Source organism: Daktulosphaira vitifoliae, unplaced genomic scaffold (assembly GCF_025091365.1).
Source record: "Daktulosphaira vitifoliae isolate Bord-2020 unplaced genomic scaffold, ASM2509136v1 Scaffold_4, whole genome shotgun sequence".
Classification (NCBI taxonomy): Eukaryota; Metazoa; Arthropoda; class Insecta; order Hemiptera; family Phylloxeridae; genus Daktulosphaira; species Daktulosphaira vitifoliae.
In genome coordinates, this window is record NW_026099575.1 from 30,980,232 (window position 1) to 30,999,869 (window position 19,638).

A 19,638-nucleotide genomic window follows, 5' to 3' on the forward strand; every position below is an offset into this window, starting at 1 on the left:
AATGTATAAATGTACAACATTTATCACGTAAAATAATCCTAACATTTTAAATGAAAAAATATATAGAGCCAAATGCTTGTGGAAGACCAGAACAGCCTCCAAATTCAACAATGATAGCAGAAAACTTCAATGTTGGTACGGTAGTAGAGTATACTTGTGACGAAGGTCATTTACTGATTGGACCATCTACTCGCACGTGTCTTGCTACTGGATTTTACAATGAATTCCCACCAGTCTGTAAACGTAAGTTTTGAGTGATATGTAAGTACTTTAGTTTTCATTTTAAAACCTGGACGAATTGTATTTGCTATAGGTATTCAATGTGGGTATCCGGCAGAAATTTCCAATGGTAGTTATAAGTTGATCAATGGAACTATAAATTACTTAAGCCAAGTACAATATAACTGTTCCGAAGGATTTAAAATGACTGGTAGAGATCGATTAATATGCGACTTAGATGAAAGATGGGATGGACCTCCTCCCAAATGTTCTGGTAATTATTTTACATTTATAAATTAAATTTATAACCAGTTTTAACTTACTATTTTTTTAAATAATATTTTAGTCCAAAAATGTGAAGATCCACCTATTATTTCTAATGGTGAATATCAGATGTCAAATAACGATAGTATTGTAGGAACAATCGTAGAATATTCGTGTGTATCTAGAAAATTTAGGCTTGTTGGAACAAAGGAGTTAATATGCTTACCAAATGGACAATATGATAATAAGCCTCCCTATTGTAAAGGTTTGTAATGTCTTAAGATAATAAGTTTTCAATAACACTGATGCACTATGAATCATTCATTTGGTTTTGCAGAAGAAATCAAGACACCACCTGCACCCATTTTAGTCACTAAACCACCATCATCTGCTACATCAACTACTCCTAGTAGTAGGGTAACCCCAAGTCGAGAAAAGCCACGACCATTTACTACTAGACCAACAATTGTTACTAAGCCTTCAAATGATCATGTAATAAATAAAAAAATACATCAAAATTGTTTTTGCGATAAAATAATATATTGATTATTTATTTATTTTTCTATAGGACGACAATGGTCAAACTTCATCTAATGTCGTTATTGCTTCTGCACATCCTCACGATAATGAAATTCCAGACAGTGTTCATGTACGAACAAATCCTAATGCTGCTAATATACCAAATCAAGTAGAAAGTGAACACCGCATTGGTCCTAAACTGAATTTAGGTAAGTTACTAATTTTAATTTTTTTTATTGATTTCAACTTTTATAATTTTTTCTCTTAGGAGCAATTATTGCTTTGGGAGTATTCGGAGCGTTTGTATTTTTAGCCGCAGTCGTTACTACTATCGTCATATTAGTGAAAAGGTAATATTTCATTACTAATAAATTATGAACTTTAAGATTATGGTAAATTATTTTGATTAAATTATTATAATATTTCATAAAAATAGTGTATGTGATAAAACTCCTTGTACGTCTATCTTAATGCGACTAACAACGATGACAATATGAATACATAAATACGCTTATTGCCGCTACATGTAGGATATTTATTTTTTGTTTGCAGCAATAGGAACCACAAACTTCCGACCGGCTCGCATAACATGCCATCCCGATGGTATACGCTTCTAGCAATGCCGTTCCCCGACCAGCAAATTGGCCGGCGTCAGTTCTCTAGGGCTTATAGAAGCCGGGCTGGCTATTTCTCTAACCCGTTATGACAATAATCTCGCACCAACTAAAAAATACACAATATTAACGTGTACAATACCAAAATACAAAACACCATACCCACCTACCTATAGTCTAAGGTACGACTGAAATGTATCCGCACATCATATATTTCCTATTTGCACTATTACCTATATTATTTCTACGATATTGCACATATCTCCGACTTAATATGCTTTTACTTTTTTACACTTAATAATTTTATAGCACACAACTTCGTAAATAAATCTTAACTATAGTTAACATGAATGGGTGCTAGATACCTATACATACGCTAGCGAAAATATCAACATTAATGTTGAAATGTGTAATTGCACCGAATAATATAAAAATAGCTTGTTTTTTAATCAAAAAATGTTTAATTATTTAACCTATGTATTCCATATATGTATGTCATAGGAATCGCAGTGCCAAACACTTCCGCCACCGTGCATCTCCAGATACGAATACGGTGGCTTCATTAGACTCATCAGAATCAGAAAGTCGAGGTGGACTGAATAGATATTATAGACAGGCATGGGAGAACTTGCATCAATCTGCTGTTTCGCCAAAACATTCAAGACATCATCATCATCACCATCATCAGACGAACAGGCGTAAAGAAACAATGGATCCTTCACCTAGAATGGAAAGTATGAGAGATGGCTCTGAATTAGTTGTTAATGATGCATATCATCCACGATCGCAGGACAAAAAGAGACATCATCATCACCATCACCACCAGGGAAGGCCATCTAATAGATACTAACTACAATATTTATAAAGTTATATTAATTAACTAGACTAATTATTTTACCTAAACTTGTGAGGGAGGATAAAAATGCGGATTTTGAAGTGGACGTTACAAAAACAGAATTTTTAAATTTCGAAGTAAATTTCTTTATATTTTAAATACCGTCAATGTTTCTATACGAAAGTTATTCTCATTTAGAAAAATACGAGTCATACATTATCTTATTTACTAATAACTTATTAAATTCTATGTATTGCCATATAATAAGGGATTCATATCTTTGATTTGAGAAGTTTTTATGAACGTTTTATAGGGCGTAGCCATACTATTACCTGAATAATTGTTCTATAATCTCATATTTTGAAAGTGAGTATTAAAAAAAAATAATTGCACGACTGCTTTTAGCCTATTTGATTCAATAACAATTTTATCTTGGTTAATTTCATCATAAAACGAGAAAAAATATACCAAGTCGGGCAACTCTTATTTGTTAAAAAAAATATTTAAAAATAATCTTAGTCCAACAAGAATCATATATCGAAATCCTCATTTTATCCTTGTGTTAATTATGGTCGCCGAATACCCAAAAAGGGTTTGTAATGTCTGCATAGAACATTATATAAATTGTTTTTATTGTTACCTATTCTGGCGTTGAAAATAAAGTCAATAATATTTAAGTTTAATTATACAATTTTAGGGTTGATGTAGGTACAAAATTATCTCTATATTTATATGTACATAATGTAGAATGAAAGTACCTACCAACAAATCTTGTTTTATCAAGTATTATTTATTATTTATTAAAATATATCTGTTTTGTTAGCAGTATAGTATATTAAGAATATTATATAGTATTTTATGTAATTTTTTTTTACTTAGTAAATTTGTAAATATTTAATAATAGTTATGTACTGCCAAAGTGTAATACAATATATTTATATATTAACAATAAAACATTGTACTTTTAATATTTTTAACTTGTCATAATTAGATATTGAATTTCTGTAAATATATTATTGTCTGAAAAAATAAATTATTTTATCATTTTTGACATTAAATTTATTAAATGAACTTATAATTAGTATGGCAAAAAAAATTATTTACAAGTTTAGTAGCTATAGAAAATATTTCAGAGCTGCACCAAAAAAATGTACAGAGTGATACTAAAGTTTTATCCAGTTAATATAACACATTAACCAGTTGATTTAGTTAAATTATCGCTAAAAAGACATGTTTATTAAGTTTATTACAGTTATCAATAAATGTGTTCTGCGAATGGATTATAATGATTTATACAATATATATATATATATTAGGGTGGCCCTCAAAAATCGAATACCTTTTTTATTTTTACGCTACCCCTTAATTTTCTTTTTAATGATCAAAAAAAATGAGCTGTTCAAAATTTGGGACCGATCCGTTAAGGTTAACCCGTGCCCCCGGGCCTATTAAGTTGAGTCGTAGAGTCAAATTTAATAGAAATAACTAATCTATGTCTCATAACTTTTTTTTCTCTTAACTTAGAATAATAAAAGTAAAACTTAAGTAAACGAAATTTTACAAGAAATTCAAAAATAATAACTTCAATGTTGTTTTCTCAATAAATAACCCACAAAAACACTACATACAGTAAAAAACATGTAAAACTCTTAAAATACGTTATAACTGATTTTGTTGATTTTTAATTATTTATTTTCATTTTAATTTTTGAAAAACGCATATTCTTTTAAAAAAAGATTCTAGAAGTTTAATTTTTTATGCCTAGTACGATAATTATATTAGATTTATTATTTTATGGACAGTTAATTAATGATTAATTACAAATTTAACAAAATTGATTGTATTATTACATTTTGTCGTATCAATATATCAATTTTGGTTTACTGAATTACTTTAAGATAGTACCAATTATATTATTATTAAAGATAAGTATATTTGAGTTATTTTCGACAACTGACATAATTTGTGTCGTATAAATGCAGCAGACAATTTGTGAACATGTTAAATATATTTTAACTGTTTATTATTATATATTAAATGATATGTTTTAATCACAAATGTACAATACTTTTAACGTCTTTTAAAGTATGACGAACTAATATTTATCTTATTGGTAATTATTCCCACGAAATAACTGGTAGTAAGTTACCATCAAATTTACAACTATTTAATCTGAATATTGATTTTTTGAAAATTGATCCATCATTTTGGAGTGCAAACAACAGTTACATAAATGCTTTAAATATTATAAGTAAATTACGAGTTATTAATGATACAGCCTAGCGTGGCATTAAATTAATCTAAGACTACATAAAATATAAACTACAAATGAAGAACAGAAACAATACGTTTTACAAATAGTAAGCAATTATCGGAAAAAATTTCCTAATTGTAAAAAAAGTACATTATCAAAAAATATATTATAATAATATAACTTAATTATTGTAAAAAATATTTTTTTTAAAGTTATTATTATTTAAAAAAAAATAAATTAAAAATTGTTAATAACAATTAAATTAAACTGTTAGATTTGTATTAATCATTTATTAACTGTCCATAAAATAATAAATCTAATATAATTATCGTACTTGGCTTAAAAAATTAAACTTCTAGAATCTTAAGAGAAAAAAAAGTTATGAGACATAGATTAGTTATTTCTATTAAATTTGACTCTACGACTCAACTTAATAGGCCCGGGGGCACGGGTTAACCTTAACGGATCGGTCCCAAATTTTGAACAGCTCATTTTTTTGATCATTAAAAAAAAATTAAGGGGTAGCGTAAAAATAAAAAAGACATTCGATTTTTGTGAGCCACCCTAATATATATATATATATCATATATTGATGTACATACAAGGGTTCAGTAAAGAAACAGGTATCTATTGTTCTCATTGTTTGTGACAATTGACCTCAAATTTCCTTACTTACTGAACACCTTGTATATAGATCAATACATGATGAAATAGTAATACCACAGTAAAATGTGCTTTGTGTTCTAGATTTTAGTTAATGTAAGTCAGCTTCAAATATTCAGCTCGATTTTCGTAGGTTTAATGATTCTTATACTTCAATTTTTTATTCAGCTTCACAAGTTCTTTCAAAATCCAGCTGACTATATATAGCAAACTTATACAATAGACACAAAAACCTTTAAGTATGGTAGGAGCTTAGATAGTTTTTAGAAAATAACGTAGTGGGGAGATTTATTTCTTCAATATGATTTTTTATGTCCATAGGTAGGTGGATACAGATTCTGTGGACCTTTGTAAATACACCATGGATATTAATTATAATAAAAATCTCTAGATATATTTAATGATAACAAAATTAATTATTTGACAAACTTATCTTTCTAATGATAACTAATTTGAGTCATGTGGTACTGAGTTACATTAATTTGTAATTGGATGAAGACTTCAAGCACTATGTATTAAGAAAATAAAAATTTTAGAGAAGAGGAACCTATTCAATCTATTTCTTTATAAGTTAGATTGATTGATATAATTCTGCCATAGAAAAATAAGCCAATGCTACAAATATTCAGAAAAAAAATAAAATTATACACATTTAGTTAGCAACATTAAATAGTTATCTTATTATATAATAGAACACTTTACTAAGAAAATTATTTAGCGTGCTCCGATTTTTAAAATTTTTTTTTCAATATAAATACTTGATCACGAGACTACGGGAAAATTGTTGTCGAAGGTCGTAAAATTTTTGGCGCTTGGTCACAAGCGTTTTAAAATTTCAACAGTTTTCGAGAAAATTACCGATGACGTTAGAATTTTACAATTTAAAGCTTGAAATTTTCACCAGACCCGTCCAAACACATTTCTAAGATATAAATTATTTAGGCGATATCAAAAGCGCCTAATGCTCGTAGAGTCCCAGGTACAGCTCCAACTATGCGAAGCCTAGTATTTTATATTAAAACTTTTTTCATTATTTTTAGCTATCTTAAATATTTTCAATAATTTTACAGTAATAAATGATATTTTATTTAATTATAAGTAGATACTCATAGAACTCATAAAAAAATTAGCAATAATGAAATAATTTAATTATATATTTACTAACTGTACATTTGTTTACACTAAAAATAAAAAACCTTAATTATTTGTGTATAAATCATCTATTTTTAAAATTTAATATACTAAAATAAATGATTATAAAGTTAAAATAAATTAATATAGATTGTTGACGAATATTATCATTTGGACTAATAAACTAACAAATAAATTATCTCAAATTTAAAATTATTTGTTTTTGTGCTATTTTACAAATAGAATTGAAATCAATTTTAATATGTCCTCGCCAAAATGGAGAGCGCCCCCAAACATATGCAGGAAAATTAGGACTTTCAACACCGTGGAATATTCTAGCTATAGCCCTAGCAGTAAATTTGCAGTCAGCATAACTATTTATTAGACGATTTATATCAGATACTACTCGTGCCTCGTCAGTTCTATCAAGTACTTCTTCTTTCTGAAAATCAATAATAAAAATTAATATTATCACTATTTTGAATTTAATTAAATTTTTTACTGGTTCTTTTTCTAAAAACATTGATATGTTTTCTTGAGTAAAATAGTCTCTCACATTTTTCTTTAGTTTTTCACACAATGTACTATCAGCTATATTACAACAATCTGAATAGGAATTAGTTGAAATACTGTAAATACAAAAATAAATCTCAAAATGAACATATAAACACTTTGTGTTCAAACAATGTCAAAAATAAAATAAATACCTCATAAATGTTTCATAACAAAATTGTAACTCTGCAAGTGATTTTAATTCTTGCTGATGTGTTCTATTGAACAGATTACAAAGAGCGAGGTCTAATTGATCAGCTTTCATATTACCAGGAGCAAGAACTCTAAAGCCAAGACATGAAAATTCAACTACAACTCCACTTTTTTGATATTTTCCATTAACTGAAAATATTAAATTGAAATTAAATTAGATGTTGGTCAATAAAAAATAACACTAAACTCTATGCACAATGATTAAAGTAATTATTAAAATGACAAATTAAGCCTTAGTCTTTAAAAAATATTCATTCTATACTTATGTCAAATTATGAGCATGCAATTAAATGTATAATTATAATAAGTATAATACAAAAGTATAAGTATCAATTAAAACCATAACTTTTGAATTTTTAAGAAAAAACATTCTAGTTGTTTTATAGACAGTTTGCCAATAAGAATAAAACATATAGTAGTCTGCAAAGGATTACGTAAACAGTATATAACAGAAATCTGATCAAGATCAATTCAGCTATTAATAAGAAAGAACAATATGATGTAAATAAAATCAATAAGTTGTAGATTAAAATTTTTCAAAATGTACTCTGACTTATTGTTTTCACTTACTGGAGGACCATTCTAGTTTTTTTAACTCTTTTTTAATTATTCCACTATCCCAACCAATGATAGCAGCAACTTGAAAAATTGAAAATTCAAATTGGTTTAATTTACTGGCTGATTTTCCTGATTTTTCTTTCAACGCATAGGCTACAGCAAGTGGTGGACACTAAAATAAGAATAATTATTAAACTGCTGCAATATAAAAGTATAGAAAATAAGAATTTTATTTTTTAACATTCTTGAATTCTGAAGGAAAAATAAATGATTATTATATTAACATTTTTAATATAAACCATAAAAATTTCAAAGTTTCAATATCTTAAATATATAAGATTATTTTTATTCAAAAATACAGCTATCAAATAATATTTAATTATTTTTGTAACCCTTTAGACTATACTTTTAAAAATATTGTCAAAATAAGAGATATATTAAATTTAATGTAACTCTAATTGAATTATTAATCTTTACTACGCTTTTTATTCAAAATAGTTCCAGTTATATTTGTTACTAAAATTAGAAATCTACAATAACATTTTTTCGTTTTAAAACATGGCTTAGGGCCAATGACACGGTGGATTTTTGGGATCCTTCAATCACTTTGCCAATTTTAAAGTTAATTTTATCACTTCGATATAATGAAGCACTTTTGACTGATCAAGAAAAAGTAAACTTTATTTTACACAAATTAAGAATACAAATATAAAAAATAAAAAAATTACCCAACACCACAAATAGCACTTACAAAATTTATAGACGTTTATTATGAAAATAATGTTTTTATTATCAGCGTCAAACAGATACTTCACAAGTAATCAATTATTTAAATTTTTTTAGTTTAACTTAATTATTTTTTAATATAAATATCAATTTGTAATTTTAATTTTGTAATGATATAACTTATAATAAGTTAATTCTTTATTTTTATGAAACAAAATTAAAAATAAATTCATTAATTACTATAGACACACTCAAATTATTTTCTTACCATTTTAGATAATTGTTTCAAAAATAGTGGTCCTTTATAGCACGTTATTTTACATAAAGTATAAGACAAAGGTAAATTTTTGATTAATTTATCAGTGTCTAATTCAAGATAACATAGAAGTGTTTGTATATTTTCTTGTTTCATATCTAAACTTGAAACAGTATCTTCAATTTCAAAAGCAATTTCATGTTTAACACAATGATCTTCTTTACAATTACATTGTACAAATACTCTTTCTAAAAGTTTTCGGATAGAAGCTCTATCAACAGAATTGGCGTATATATGGCGACTTAATTCAGCAATATCATTACCCTATTTATAAAAAATACAATTTTTAAAATATCTACAATTTATTAATACAAGTAATGTACAATTTAATTTTGTAAGTTGCAGGATTAAAAAAAACTTATATTGTAGGAGTAATATAGTTATAATAAGAATTTAATTCTAAATCTTATTTTTTTTAAGATAGGATAAAACACAATTTAGCAAGGTAAATATTGTTTTAATGAAAAATTGTTATTTGATACTTGTTTTATCGATTAATAATTATCAATTAATTAACTTTAAAACTGAAAGTTTTTTAAAGTTTATTTGGAAAATTTAATATACTTTTATTCTACACAATATTAACCTAAAAAACGAATTAATTTTTAATGTTTAATAAATAAAAATAATACATGTTAGTGATATGTTTTTATATGCAATTAAGACCAATATTTTATTAATATTAGAGAATTACAATAAAAAATAAAATAAAATTATTAATGGAAAAAACATTTATCATTATTTATATTTTATATCATCTCTTAAAAGTTTTTGGTTGTGTTAGAGAGGATGGAAAAATCTACATTTTACTGATTGAGCTTTGTAGTTTTGCCTTTTGTTTTTCAATTAAAGAGCAGTATTAGGTTCTAGTTTTATTAGGTTTTTATTTTCATAAATTAAAAATTGTTATTAGTGTTTATTATAATTTATCAAACTAAAACAGATATTATTTTGTATATAAATCTGGGATAAATATAGTTCTTCATTGTTATATAACCTCAGATTCTAAAAACATGTGACATTGAGCAATGCTTCCATCTCGCCCAGCCCTTCCAATTTCTTGCACGTAGCTTTCCAAACTTTTAGCCATATTGTAATGAATAATACCTTGTAAGTTAGATTTATTGATTCCCATTCCAAATGCAACTGTTGCTACTACAATTTTCAGTTGACCTGAAAATGTTTAACATTTATATAATATTATACTTAATGTTAAATATTCTCGAATATAACAAAATATTATTACATTACCACTCATAAAATATTTTTGAGTTCGTTTTCGTCTTGTTGCAGTCAATCCTGCATGGTAAGGCTCAGCAACTTGAGATAATTGACCACGTTTTCCATTATTACTATGTTGTGACTAGAGAATATTGTAATTAAACTTTAATTAGATACATTTTTTTAGATAATTAGAACAATGTAATTATAATACAAATCTAGTAAAATATATTGTTTAATTAAATAATTTTTATTGTAATAAAATGTACATTTTTAGTAACATACACTGATAATGCAAAAAACCTAAATCTTATAATAGGCAATTTGAGTGGGGTATGTTAAAAGTAAAAGAGATCTCAGCTTTCTAAAAGCTTGTACAGAGTGAGCTATAATATTTTATATTTCAACCTTAAAATACTTAAAAATAAATTAAAGAAAATTATGTAAAGTAATTAAGTTTTAAAAAATACTCTATGTAAAATGTCTGTATAGATGGAGGTTTTCTTTCAGGCATATTTAAAGTTTATTTTTTATGATATCATTTTTATCATTGAAAGTATTGTCAGTGGAAGTTGACAACATATTCTAAAATACTTTCTAAATCAGATAACCTTACAATATAAAACTGTAAAATATCAAAAATAATTTAAAAGCTTTCCAAGAAAAATATCTACATCTAAACAGAGATCATATAAATAGTGTGTTTTTTTTAATTAGGTTACTAATATAATTTTAGCTTTAATGTGAATCTGAGAAGATATTAATTTAATAGATATGTATTTATTTTAGGGTATCCTACATTAATTAATATACACTTGAAGAAATTTTGGGGTTTAAATATTATTAATATGGTAACCTAATAGAAATAAAAAAGAAATAATACAATATTTTTACTCTTATAGAATTTTTACTAATTTTTTTACCTGAAAATTAGTTCTAATAAATGAAGCAATGCGTTCACATTCTTCACGTTTTATACAATAAACTATTATTGAGTTACAATTTTTAAATCGTTCCCCATGCAACAAATTTATTAGAGCATTATCACGATCTTTATCTTTGGAAATACTTAGTACTAGATTATCAGGTAAAGGAGTATCTTTAATTACAGAATCAGAATCTTCTTTTAACATCAATTCATTTGCAATACTAGCAACTGTCATTACAGTAGCAGTAGCTGTAAGAGCCAGTAGTGTTTTAACACCAAATTTTTCTCTTAAAACCTGAAATATAAATTAAAAACTACATATTTTATTCTTCATAAAATAAATATTTTAATTTAGTAATAAATATTAACTACCTGACAAATCATTAGATAAGAAGGCCTGAAATTATGAGACCATTGAGATAAACAATGAGCTTCATCTAAACATGCAAAGGCTATAGGAGGTAGTTTATTTAACCATTCTGTGTTAAAACCAGATACAATTGCTTCTGGAGATACAAGCAGAATTGCTAACTCACCATTAACTAATTTTTCTAAAATCAAATCACGCTCTTTTGGAGATTGATTGTTATGTATACAGGCCATATTAACAACATCAGTTCCTCCAACCTTAACATAAATAATAAACCATGTAACATACACTATACTAGAAAGAACAATTATATAATTTATCAATACAATTTTTAATATAAATATACTTCTGATAAAAATATATTTATAAGTAGATATTTAATACAGGTAAATTGCTAAAATTAATTTTTTTAGTTTAATATATAATAAATATACAGTGTCTCAGGAAATTTGACATAAATTGATAATTTGGTAGCAAAATATGTCCTCAATATTTTGTAATTATATTCCTAGGACATTTTTAAATTTGAATTTTTCTCATGTTTGTATTACAATATCAAATGTTGGTCTGTATTATCAGAAATGGATAGACGTAACACAATTTTTGTTATCACTTGAGTAAGCTAAAATACTTAATTTAATTAAACTTGATAACTAGAATCAAAAATACAATAATAGTATCGTCGGTTTTATTACCCATCATACAATTTCAATTACCGTAACTACTGTGACTGTATTAATAAATTTTTTCAAACTTTTTAAGTCAATGTACTAGTAAGTATTTAAGTATTGTTGATTTATTATTTACATTTGTCTTAATTATGTTATTGTTGTTTTATTTGATTAGGCTTTAGCAATAAGGGTTATTGACTGTGATTACATTAGTAGTAATTATTTAAAGTAAATTACAGATTAATCATTAAATAGTTATTACTAAGTAATTAAAAATTTCTGATATCAAATTATCTTATAAGAATCTAAAGAATGGATTTTTTATAATCGTATGTAAAAATTTATAATTCAAATAATAACCATTATACAAATGTAAGACTAACAATAACTTACGTTATTTGACGTTTATTCAGTGGTGTTTAGAGTATATACTAATTTGTGAGTGTAACCCTTGAATATAAATAGTACATACATTTTATTTTTCAAAGGTATACATTAGATAAAAAAAAAAAATGTTAGTATGTACACACTGTATACCTCCCAAAATTCTTCTGTGATTATATTCATACATATAAGTTTAAAAAGATTGTGTTTTATTTTTATCATTCTCTGATGAGTATAGACTAACTTTTGATATTATATTATAAACATAACTTTTTTTTTACAAATTTTAAAATGCTCTAGAAATTTAACTATAAAACATTAAGAACAGATTTTTCTACCAAATTTGTTTCTTATACTTTACTCTATAAAATAGCAATTTAGATACTTTTTTTTAACATTTCTGTTAATTTTTTAAAATGTTGATTATCTTATGGATAAACTAAAAATAATTTAGAAATTAACAACACAATCTTTAATTAAATACAACTATAAATATAAATGTAAAAGGTAGGGATGCAACTTCCACTTGTATAAATGGAGAACTAAATATTTGCAAAAAACAGCTTTATATTGAAATGATCATTATTCAAAAATTAAATGTTATATGTATAAATATGATTTGTAAAGATCATATATTAGAGGGTGGATCAAAAAAAGTTCTTTGAAATTTTAATGAGAACCATTTTAACTTTATTTTATACATTAAAATAGGCATTTTGTGAAAATTTAAGATTTTTAAAAAGAAATTTACTGGTGGCTCAACATTTTTTTAGTATTTTGACCAAATATNAGAAATTTACTGGTGGCTTAACATTTTTTTAGTATTTTGACCAAATATACCCCAAAAAACGACCTCTGTTATTCAATTTTTGGTCAAATATTATGATTAGTATATCAAAATAGTTTGATTTTTACTGTAGAATACAAATTTTTTAGTTTCAAAATTTTAAGTCAAAAATTGATAGAATATATCATAATTATGATATTTTAATAATATATTTCTAGTAGATTTCTAGTAAGCTTAAATTTTTTTTTTTTTTTTTTTATGTTTGTCTTATATTTATGTATATTATAAGTAGAAAAAAAATCCTTCATTAATCTTAAAAACTTATACTTTTTTTTATAATTAATGCATAATCTAACACATACAATATTCTTGAAAATATGAATAAATGAAGATTGTCTTTACATACTTTTCAAATATTTTTTTTCTATTAAACACTTCATTTTTTATTTAATGTAATAAATAATATAAGAATACAGTTTTATGTGTATGATAAAATTATACATCAATATAAATTTAATTAAAATGATGAAAAAGAAAAAATTCATTTTGGGTTTTATTGATAATTTGTTCGTTATAGATTCGTATTTATTCAAGTACCGTAATTATTTCACTTTATGCTTATTTAATTATACTAGAGATTATGCTATCTGTAATATTGAAAAATTTACAATAATTTTAGCGAATTTAATCTAATGATAATTTAACATCAATTAGTTTTGATCAGCTTTATTTGTTATTCATTGGAAAACTGTACAAAAAAAAAATTATAATCCATCCACTAGGAGCAATTCATAGAGCAAGATGGATGGAAAAAAGAATATATTGTCTTAAGATTTATATGTTCCGTATGCAATTTAAATGAGCAGTTTTGAATTAAAGATTATTCAGGTATTTCAATTTATTTGTTTTAAAATCAAAAATACATTTTATAAATGTATATAAGATATTGATTCATAATACAATTAAAAAAAAAAATTTAAGTTCATATCCAATAAAAGCACCACAAAATTTTGAAACTAAAAAATTTGTATTCTACAGTAAAAATCAAACTATTTTGATATACTAATCATAATATTTGATCAAAAATTGAATAACAGAGGTTGTTTTTGGGGTATATTTGGTCAAAATACTAAAAAAATGTTGAGCCACCAGTAAATTTTTTTTTAAAAATCTTAAATTTTCACAAAATGCCTATTTTAATGTATAAAATAAAGTTAAAATGGTTCTCATTAAAATTTCAAAGAACTTTTTTTGATCCACCCTCTAATATATGATCTTTACAAATCATATTTATACATATAACATTTAAATTAAAATTTTGAAGATCGACTTTTTTTGATCGACCCTAGCATTTATGACAAATTCAATATAACATAGTAATATTTTAAAATATAATTATTATTAAGGCATATCATATAAATTCTTTGCTAAGAAATCTCAATAAATTAACAAGTTTATGTATTTTTAAATATTGCACAACTAAAATAATACACTTGCAAAATATATCTATAATAATTATAAGTAGCTAAAATATGTTTGTAAAACAATTATTCAGTTATAATTATAATAATAGTTATAAATGTTATGCTCCTTGACTTTACTAAAGTCAAGTTTTTCTCTTTTTTTTTTGTTTTTACTTCTTGTTTGTCTAATTATTCTATTTCTTTTATGATTTTTTTTTTATAAAAAAATACTTTTCTCTAAAACTCTATTAACAAACATACTATTGGCTACTTTGTGCACTCCTATGCTGTTTAATATAACTTATTAATTATATAATGCTCTTAAAATAATATATTTGTTATAAATATCTATGATTAAAATGATTCTTGCAAAGATAATAGTGGGTCTGAAATATTTATAAATTCTTGAAAACATGAGTAGTACACATTCATAAGGTTTTTTTTTCATGTAGGATTTACCTCAATTTTGCTAGTCAATCTTAATAAAAAATTTTTTCCTCCCCTATATTCCACTAATTTAAAATTTAATATACATAGTGTTTTTCAAGACTAACTTTAGCTGTTAAATATTTTGCTGGATTGCCCCATAATGTAATACATACCTGTTTTTTATGAATGGTTTTAAAAGGTATAATGACGTATCTTAAATAAAGATTTCTCTTAATTTATATGTGAGCCCGGCTAGTGAGACTTTACTTTCTACTAGATTAAATTTCTTGCAAACTCCAACAATATCTATTGAGTATTAGTCTTGTGTTAAATTTATAATTGTTTATTAATATACAGTTGGATTTTCTTACAAACAATTGTTTTATTAACAAACCAAACCATTAAGTTTTGATATTGTTGTAAACTTTGGTAGCGTTTGTATATTATTTTAATTTTGTATAATTTTAACATTAAATATATATTTAATTTTAAATTGGATTATCTTTTATTAAACAATTTGTTTTCAATTATATTAGTTGGACTTGTTAACATTCTCCTGTTAAATATAGGAACATATATTTTAGTAAAATTTTTTTTCTCTTCTGTATTCAACTAATTTACGACTTAATATTTATAATGTGTCTCCCACTTTCATCTTAAAATTTTGTGCTCCACTAAATTTGTATTGATTGAATATTTAATACCTTCCTATATTCTTTGTTGCATTAAGCAAGTGTTCTTATTATTTTACTTGATTAGCTTCATCTATATTCTGTTCATTTTTAATATTTGAATATGAAATTTTTTGTCTTTTTATTTGATAATCAACTGATTAATTACTTGCCATTTGGTAGACATAATTGATTTGGTGGTTATGTGTAATTTGATATATTTATTTGTTAAAATTTAACTTAATAACATAATTTTGGCAGTAGTTTTTATCTGACATACAAATTGTTTATGCACATGTGCAGCCTTATTTTTTATTTACTATCTTAAGCTAGGACACTATATATATATATATAGACTTTCTAATGTTAATTTCATTATTTAAGTAATGGAACTAATTTTACTGCTAAAATTCTTAAAGTGTCGGTAAATACATAAAATACTGCAAAACTTACTTGATCTTCCATTAAAGATATAAGAGGAGAAATCACTAGTGTTATACATTTTGATTTTTTATGGTAAAGGTAGGCAGGTATCTGATAGCATAAAGATTTTCCTGTTCCTGTTGAAAGTGTAACTAAAGTAGAAAGCCCAGACAAAATACGCATAATAGCTTTCTCTTGACCTTGACGAAAACTATTATGGCCAAATAATTTAAGAGCTTTAAATACTTCATCAGGAGTTTCTGCAAAAATTTTAATTGTACTTAGTTCCTTAAATATTATTAAAAACAAATAAAATTAAGTTTATGTAAAAACTTACATTTACAAAGTGATTCTTTTAATGATAGGCACATTTTTTTTTTTTGGCTTATGTTATTTATATATGTATATCTATTTATCTGATATAAAATATTTTTTATGTTCATCACATACATAAGTCTTATAGGGGTGTCAACTTTATTTATTCAAATGGCAATGTATATAATTAACTAGATTATTTATTAAATAATGATGTAAATAAGAATATGGCTGGTTGATTACAATTTTTAAACCAGTATCTTTAAAATTTAATGTAATGACTGGAGATGAGAAGTGGATACTGCTATTTTAATACGAGACATTTCTTGGGCTCACTCCTCCTCCTATCTAGGTAAAAAAATGTTAATAAGTTCTGAAATACTGATCCAAAAGTTATTATCGACCAGTCATTTGAAAAAATAAAGTTGACACCATTATAAGTGATAAACATGAAAAATAATTTTTAATAGATAAATAGAAATATATGTAAATAACAAAAGCCAAAAAAAATAATCATTAGGTTATTAAAACTAGGTATAAAAATAATCATTTCAAAGAGAAATTAGGTGGCTAGCGTTTAAATATTCATCCTGTAGATAACTAAAAGAGATCACAAATTTTTTTTCCAATAATTTATTTATTTTGCGAATAATCAAGTGGTTTATGATAAACTAATGACTCTATATATTTTTATTAATAAATAATAATAGTAAGTAATAAATTATATTTTACATAATATATTAAATCTGTTTTTTCGAAAATCAATATATTTAAAATGCATTAAATAATTTAATTTCAAATAATTTTGATTGTGCATATAATTTTTTAAAAAACCACATGCAATTTTCATACAATATATTCATAAAATCCAATAAAAAACAAATATCAGTTATTTCACTTATTGTTTATTTTTTATGACAATAAAATAAGAAAATTAATAATAAACTATATTAATTTCAAAAAAATTTTTAGATGTATATTTTTAATTTATTCTAATATGAATTTAATATTTTATCAATTGAACAACTCTGAAAGAAATTTCACTTCACCCACAAGTACTCATAACACCCACTGGTCTTTTATTTTAATTAACTTACTTAAAATAGATTTATCTGCGTTCAGAGCATATAATGGCTTAATAACTTCAGATCGTAATAGATCATCTACAGGAGGTTCAAATTGTTCAATCATATGACTATTATCATCATCTCTCTAAATATTCCAAAGTATCAATAGTTAAAATATATAACAAATAATAAATCTAAATCTTAAATAAAAAAACAATATGAAATCAATTAATTTATTATTTACCTGTAAATTTAATTGACTTTTTGACTTTATATTATGAACTTTATCTTTTTTTTCTTGAGCTAGTTTTTCTGCTTCTTCTAAAGTAAGAAAAGGGCTTTCATCTTCTTCAATATTATCTAATGGAATTAATTCATTATCTAGACCAAATAATTTTAAATAATAAATAGAAATCATAAAACATAATTTGTTACTAAAACTTTTAAATTAATAATATAACTAACTTTTTAAGCAATTTTTAGAATAGTGTCCAACATCACCACATTTATAACATTTTAATAATGAGGAGGAATTTGTTGATAAGAAGTCATCTCTTAGTTCTTTTTTCCTATTTTTCCATTGTGTTTTCTTGTAAGTAGTTGTTTTCATGGATCTTTTACCGCGACTATACATTTTTCTTTTCATATCTAAACGTATAAAATTTTCATTGGCTTTACCATTAGAAACTTTAGCTTCCAACTGTTGTTTTTTAATATTATCTTTAATTGATGATTTAATATTTGTATTATCTTGAAATTTTATTATTTTTGGTTGCTGTACTACTTCAGAAAAATCATCATCTGAATTGTAGCGTTTTTTGGAATTTCTATCAACAGTATTAATATGAAACGTTTTATTAGTAATTACAGTTACATTAGTTATAACTTCTTGAGCTTTGATTCTTTGAGATGAATATAATGGAATATCTTGTGTTTCATTATCACTTTCATAAACAATATCTGTATCACTCTCTACTTCTTTGGATTGAACTATGTCAGATTTTATATTTATATTTAGTTTTGGAGCTTGTGAATTACTTTCATTACATCTTTCTAACCAACCTTTATCTATTTTTTTATGAATATTAACTAATTTAGGATTTCTTTCTAACAAATTAAAATTTTTTTGTAATATGTTCAATGAATGTGATATAAAAGTAGAGGAATTAGCATTTTTAATAGTATTATTAATTAAAAGATCAGAATCTCCATTATTTATAGATAAATTTGAATCATCATGAAATGCACTATCTTCTTGCACACTTAATTCACAAGTTTTAGAAGCATCAACACTAATACTTTGTGAAAAGGTAGGCTCATGGTTTTTTTTTTTTACAAGGCTCTTTCTGGGATTCCTTTTTTTAAAATCACATCCATCAAATAATTTTTTGGTATATTTAATTGAAACGCTATTATTAATTTGTTTAACTGTATCTTCACTTATAGTTTTAGGTTTGATACTTAAATGTTTACCCCAAACAGATGATTTGTTGATATTTAATGATTGTTCTTGAACATTTTCATCTTTTGCTTTATGGACTTCAGAAGTATTATTAAGAAATAAGGTCTCATCAATGGTAGAATCTCCAATATCATCTAGTTCACCTAGTAAACTTTTCTCAAGTAATGAAGTTTTCATATTCCAATACATTTTGTACGCATATCTAACTTTTTTATCCGCTAATTTAATATCATCCTAAAAAAAGATAATATTTTGAATTCAATAGCAATCAAAATGGTTTTATCATGTGGTATAAAAAAAAATAATTATTAAATTCTTTACTTTTTCGGGTTTTCGGTTATTCTTTTTAATGAAATCATTTTCCCATTTTTTCACTATGACTTTATACTTAGTGTAAGGATCGCTAATCTCCATTGTAGTTAAATATTTTAAAACAACATTTCCTTAAAATTTTATAATTATTTAAAATTTTAAAATAATTACACAATAATCATCATAAAATTATTAATATGTAATTCATATTTTCTACTAAGTAAACGACAATTTTTTAGTTTTTTAAATGAAGATATCACAGTGTAGCCAT

At 24.5% G+C, this 19,638-nt stretch overlaps 2 protein-coding genes across 4 annotated transcripts in view; one reads left to right on the plus strand and one right to left on the minus strand.

The window, feature by feature from the left end:
* The window catches only part of LOC126906135 (uncharacterized), a 28,119-nt gene extending 24,758 nt beyond the window's left edge, over window positions 1–3,361 (plus strand). Inside the window, exons 7-14 of one of the 2 annotated variants that reach the window (XR_007704191.1) lie at window positions 67–243; window positions 314–493; window positions 566–748; window positions 821–975; window positions 1,052–1,211; window positions 1,271–1,352; window positions 1,555–1,798; window positions 2,118–2,245. Coding sequence is in view for 1 of the 2 variants with exons in the window: in XM_050686439.1 (XP_050542396.1) it covers window positions 67–243; window positions 314–493; window positions 566–748; window positions 821–975; window positions 1,052–1,211; window positions 1,271–1,352; window positions 2,118–2,466 (1,286 nt within the window). In the remaining variant the exon portion in view is untranslated. Of the gene's footprint in view, window positions 1–66; window positions 244–313; window positions 494–565; window positions 749–820; window positions 976–1,051; window positions 1,212–1,270; window positions 1,353–1,554; window positions 1,799–2,117 lie in introns of both variants that reach the window. The other variant, XM_050686439.1, reaches the window with a different exon arrangement.
* Window positions 3,362–6,493: 3,132 nt separating this feature from the next.
* Window positions 6,494–19,602, minus strand: LOC126905178 (ATP-dependent DNA helicase Q4). 2 transcript variants are annotated; one of them, XM_050684658.1, is made up of 14 exons: window positions 19,377–19,602; window positions 18,059–19,289; window positions 17,838–17,974; window positions 17,624–17,738; window positions 16,242–16,471; window positions 11,386–11,640; window positions 11,195–11,308; window positions 10,116–10,227; window positions 9,862–10,037; window positions 8,817–9,128; window positions 7,835–7,994; window positions 7,207–7,393; window positions 7,002–7,128; window positions 6,494–6,941 (listed from the first exon to the last, which is right to left on the minus strand). In XM_050684658.1, the coding sequence occupies exons 1-14, from the start codon at window positions 19,467–19,469 to the stop codon at window positions 6,696–6,698; spliced, it is 3,495 nt and encodes a 1,164-aa protein (XP_050540615.1). In that variant the 5' UTR covers window positions 19,470–19,602; the 3' UTR covers window positions 6,494–6,695. The 2 variants fall into 2 exon arrangements, with proteins under 2 accessions (XP_050540615.1, XP_050540614.1); XM_050684657.1 differs by having other exon boundaries at window positions 11,009–11,308.
* Window positions 19,603–19,638: the final 36 nt, after the last annotated feature.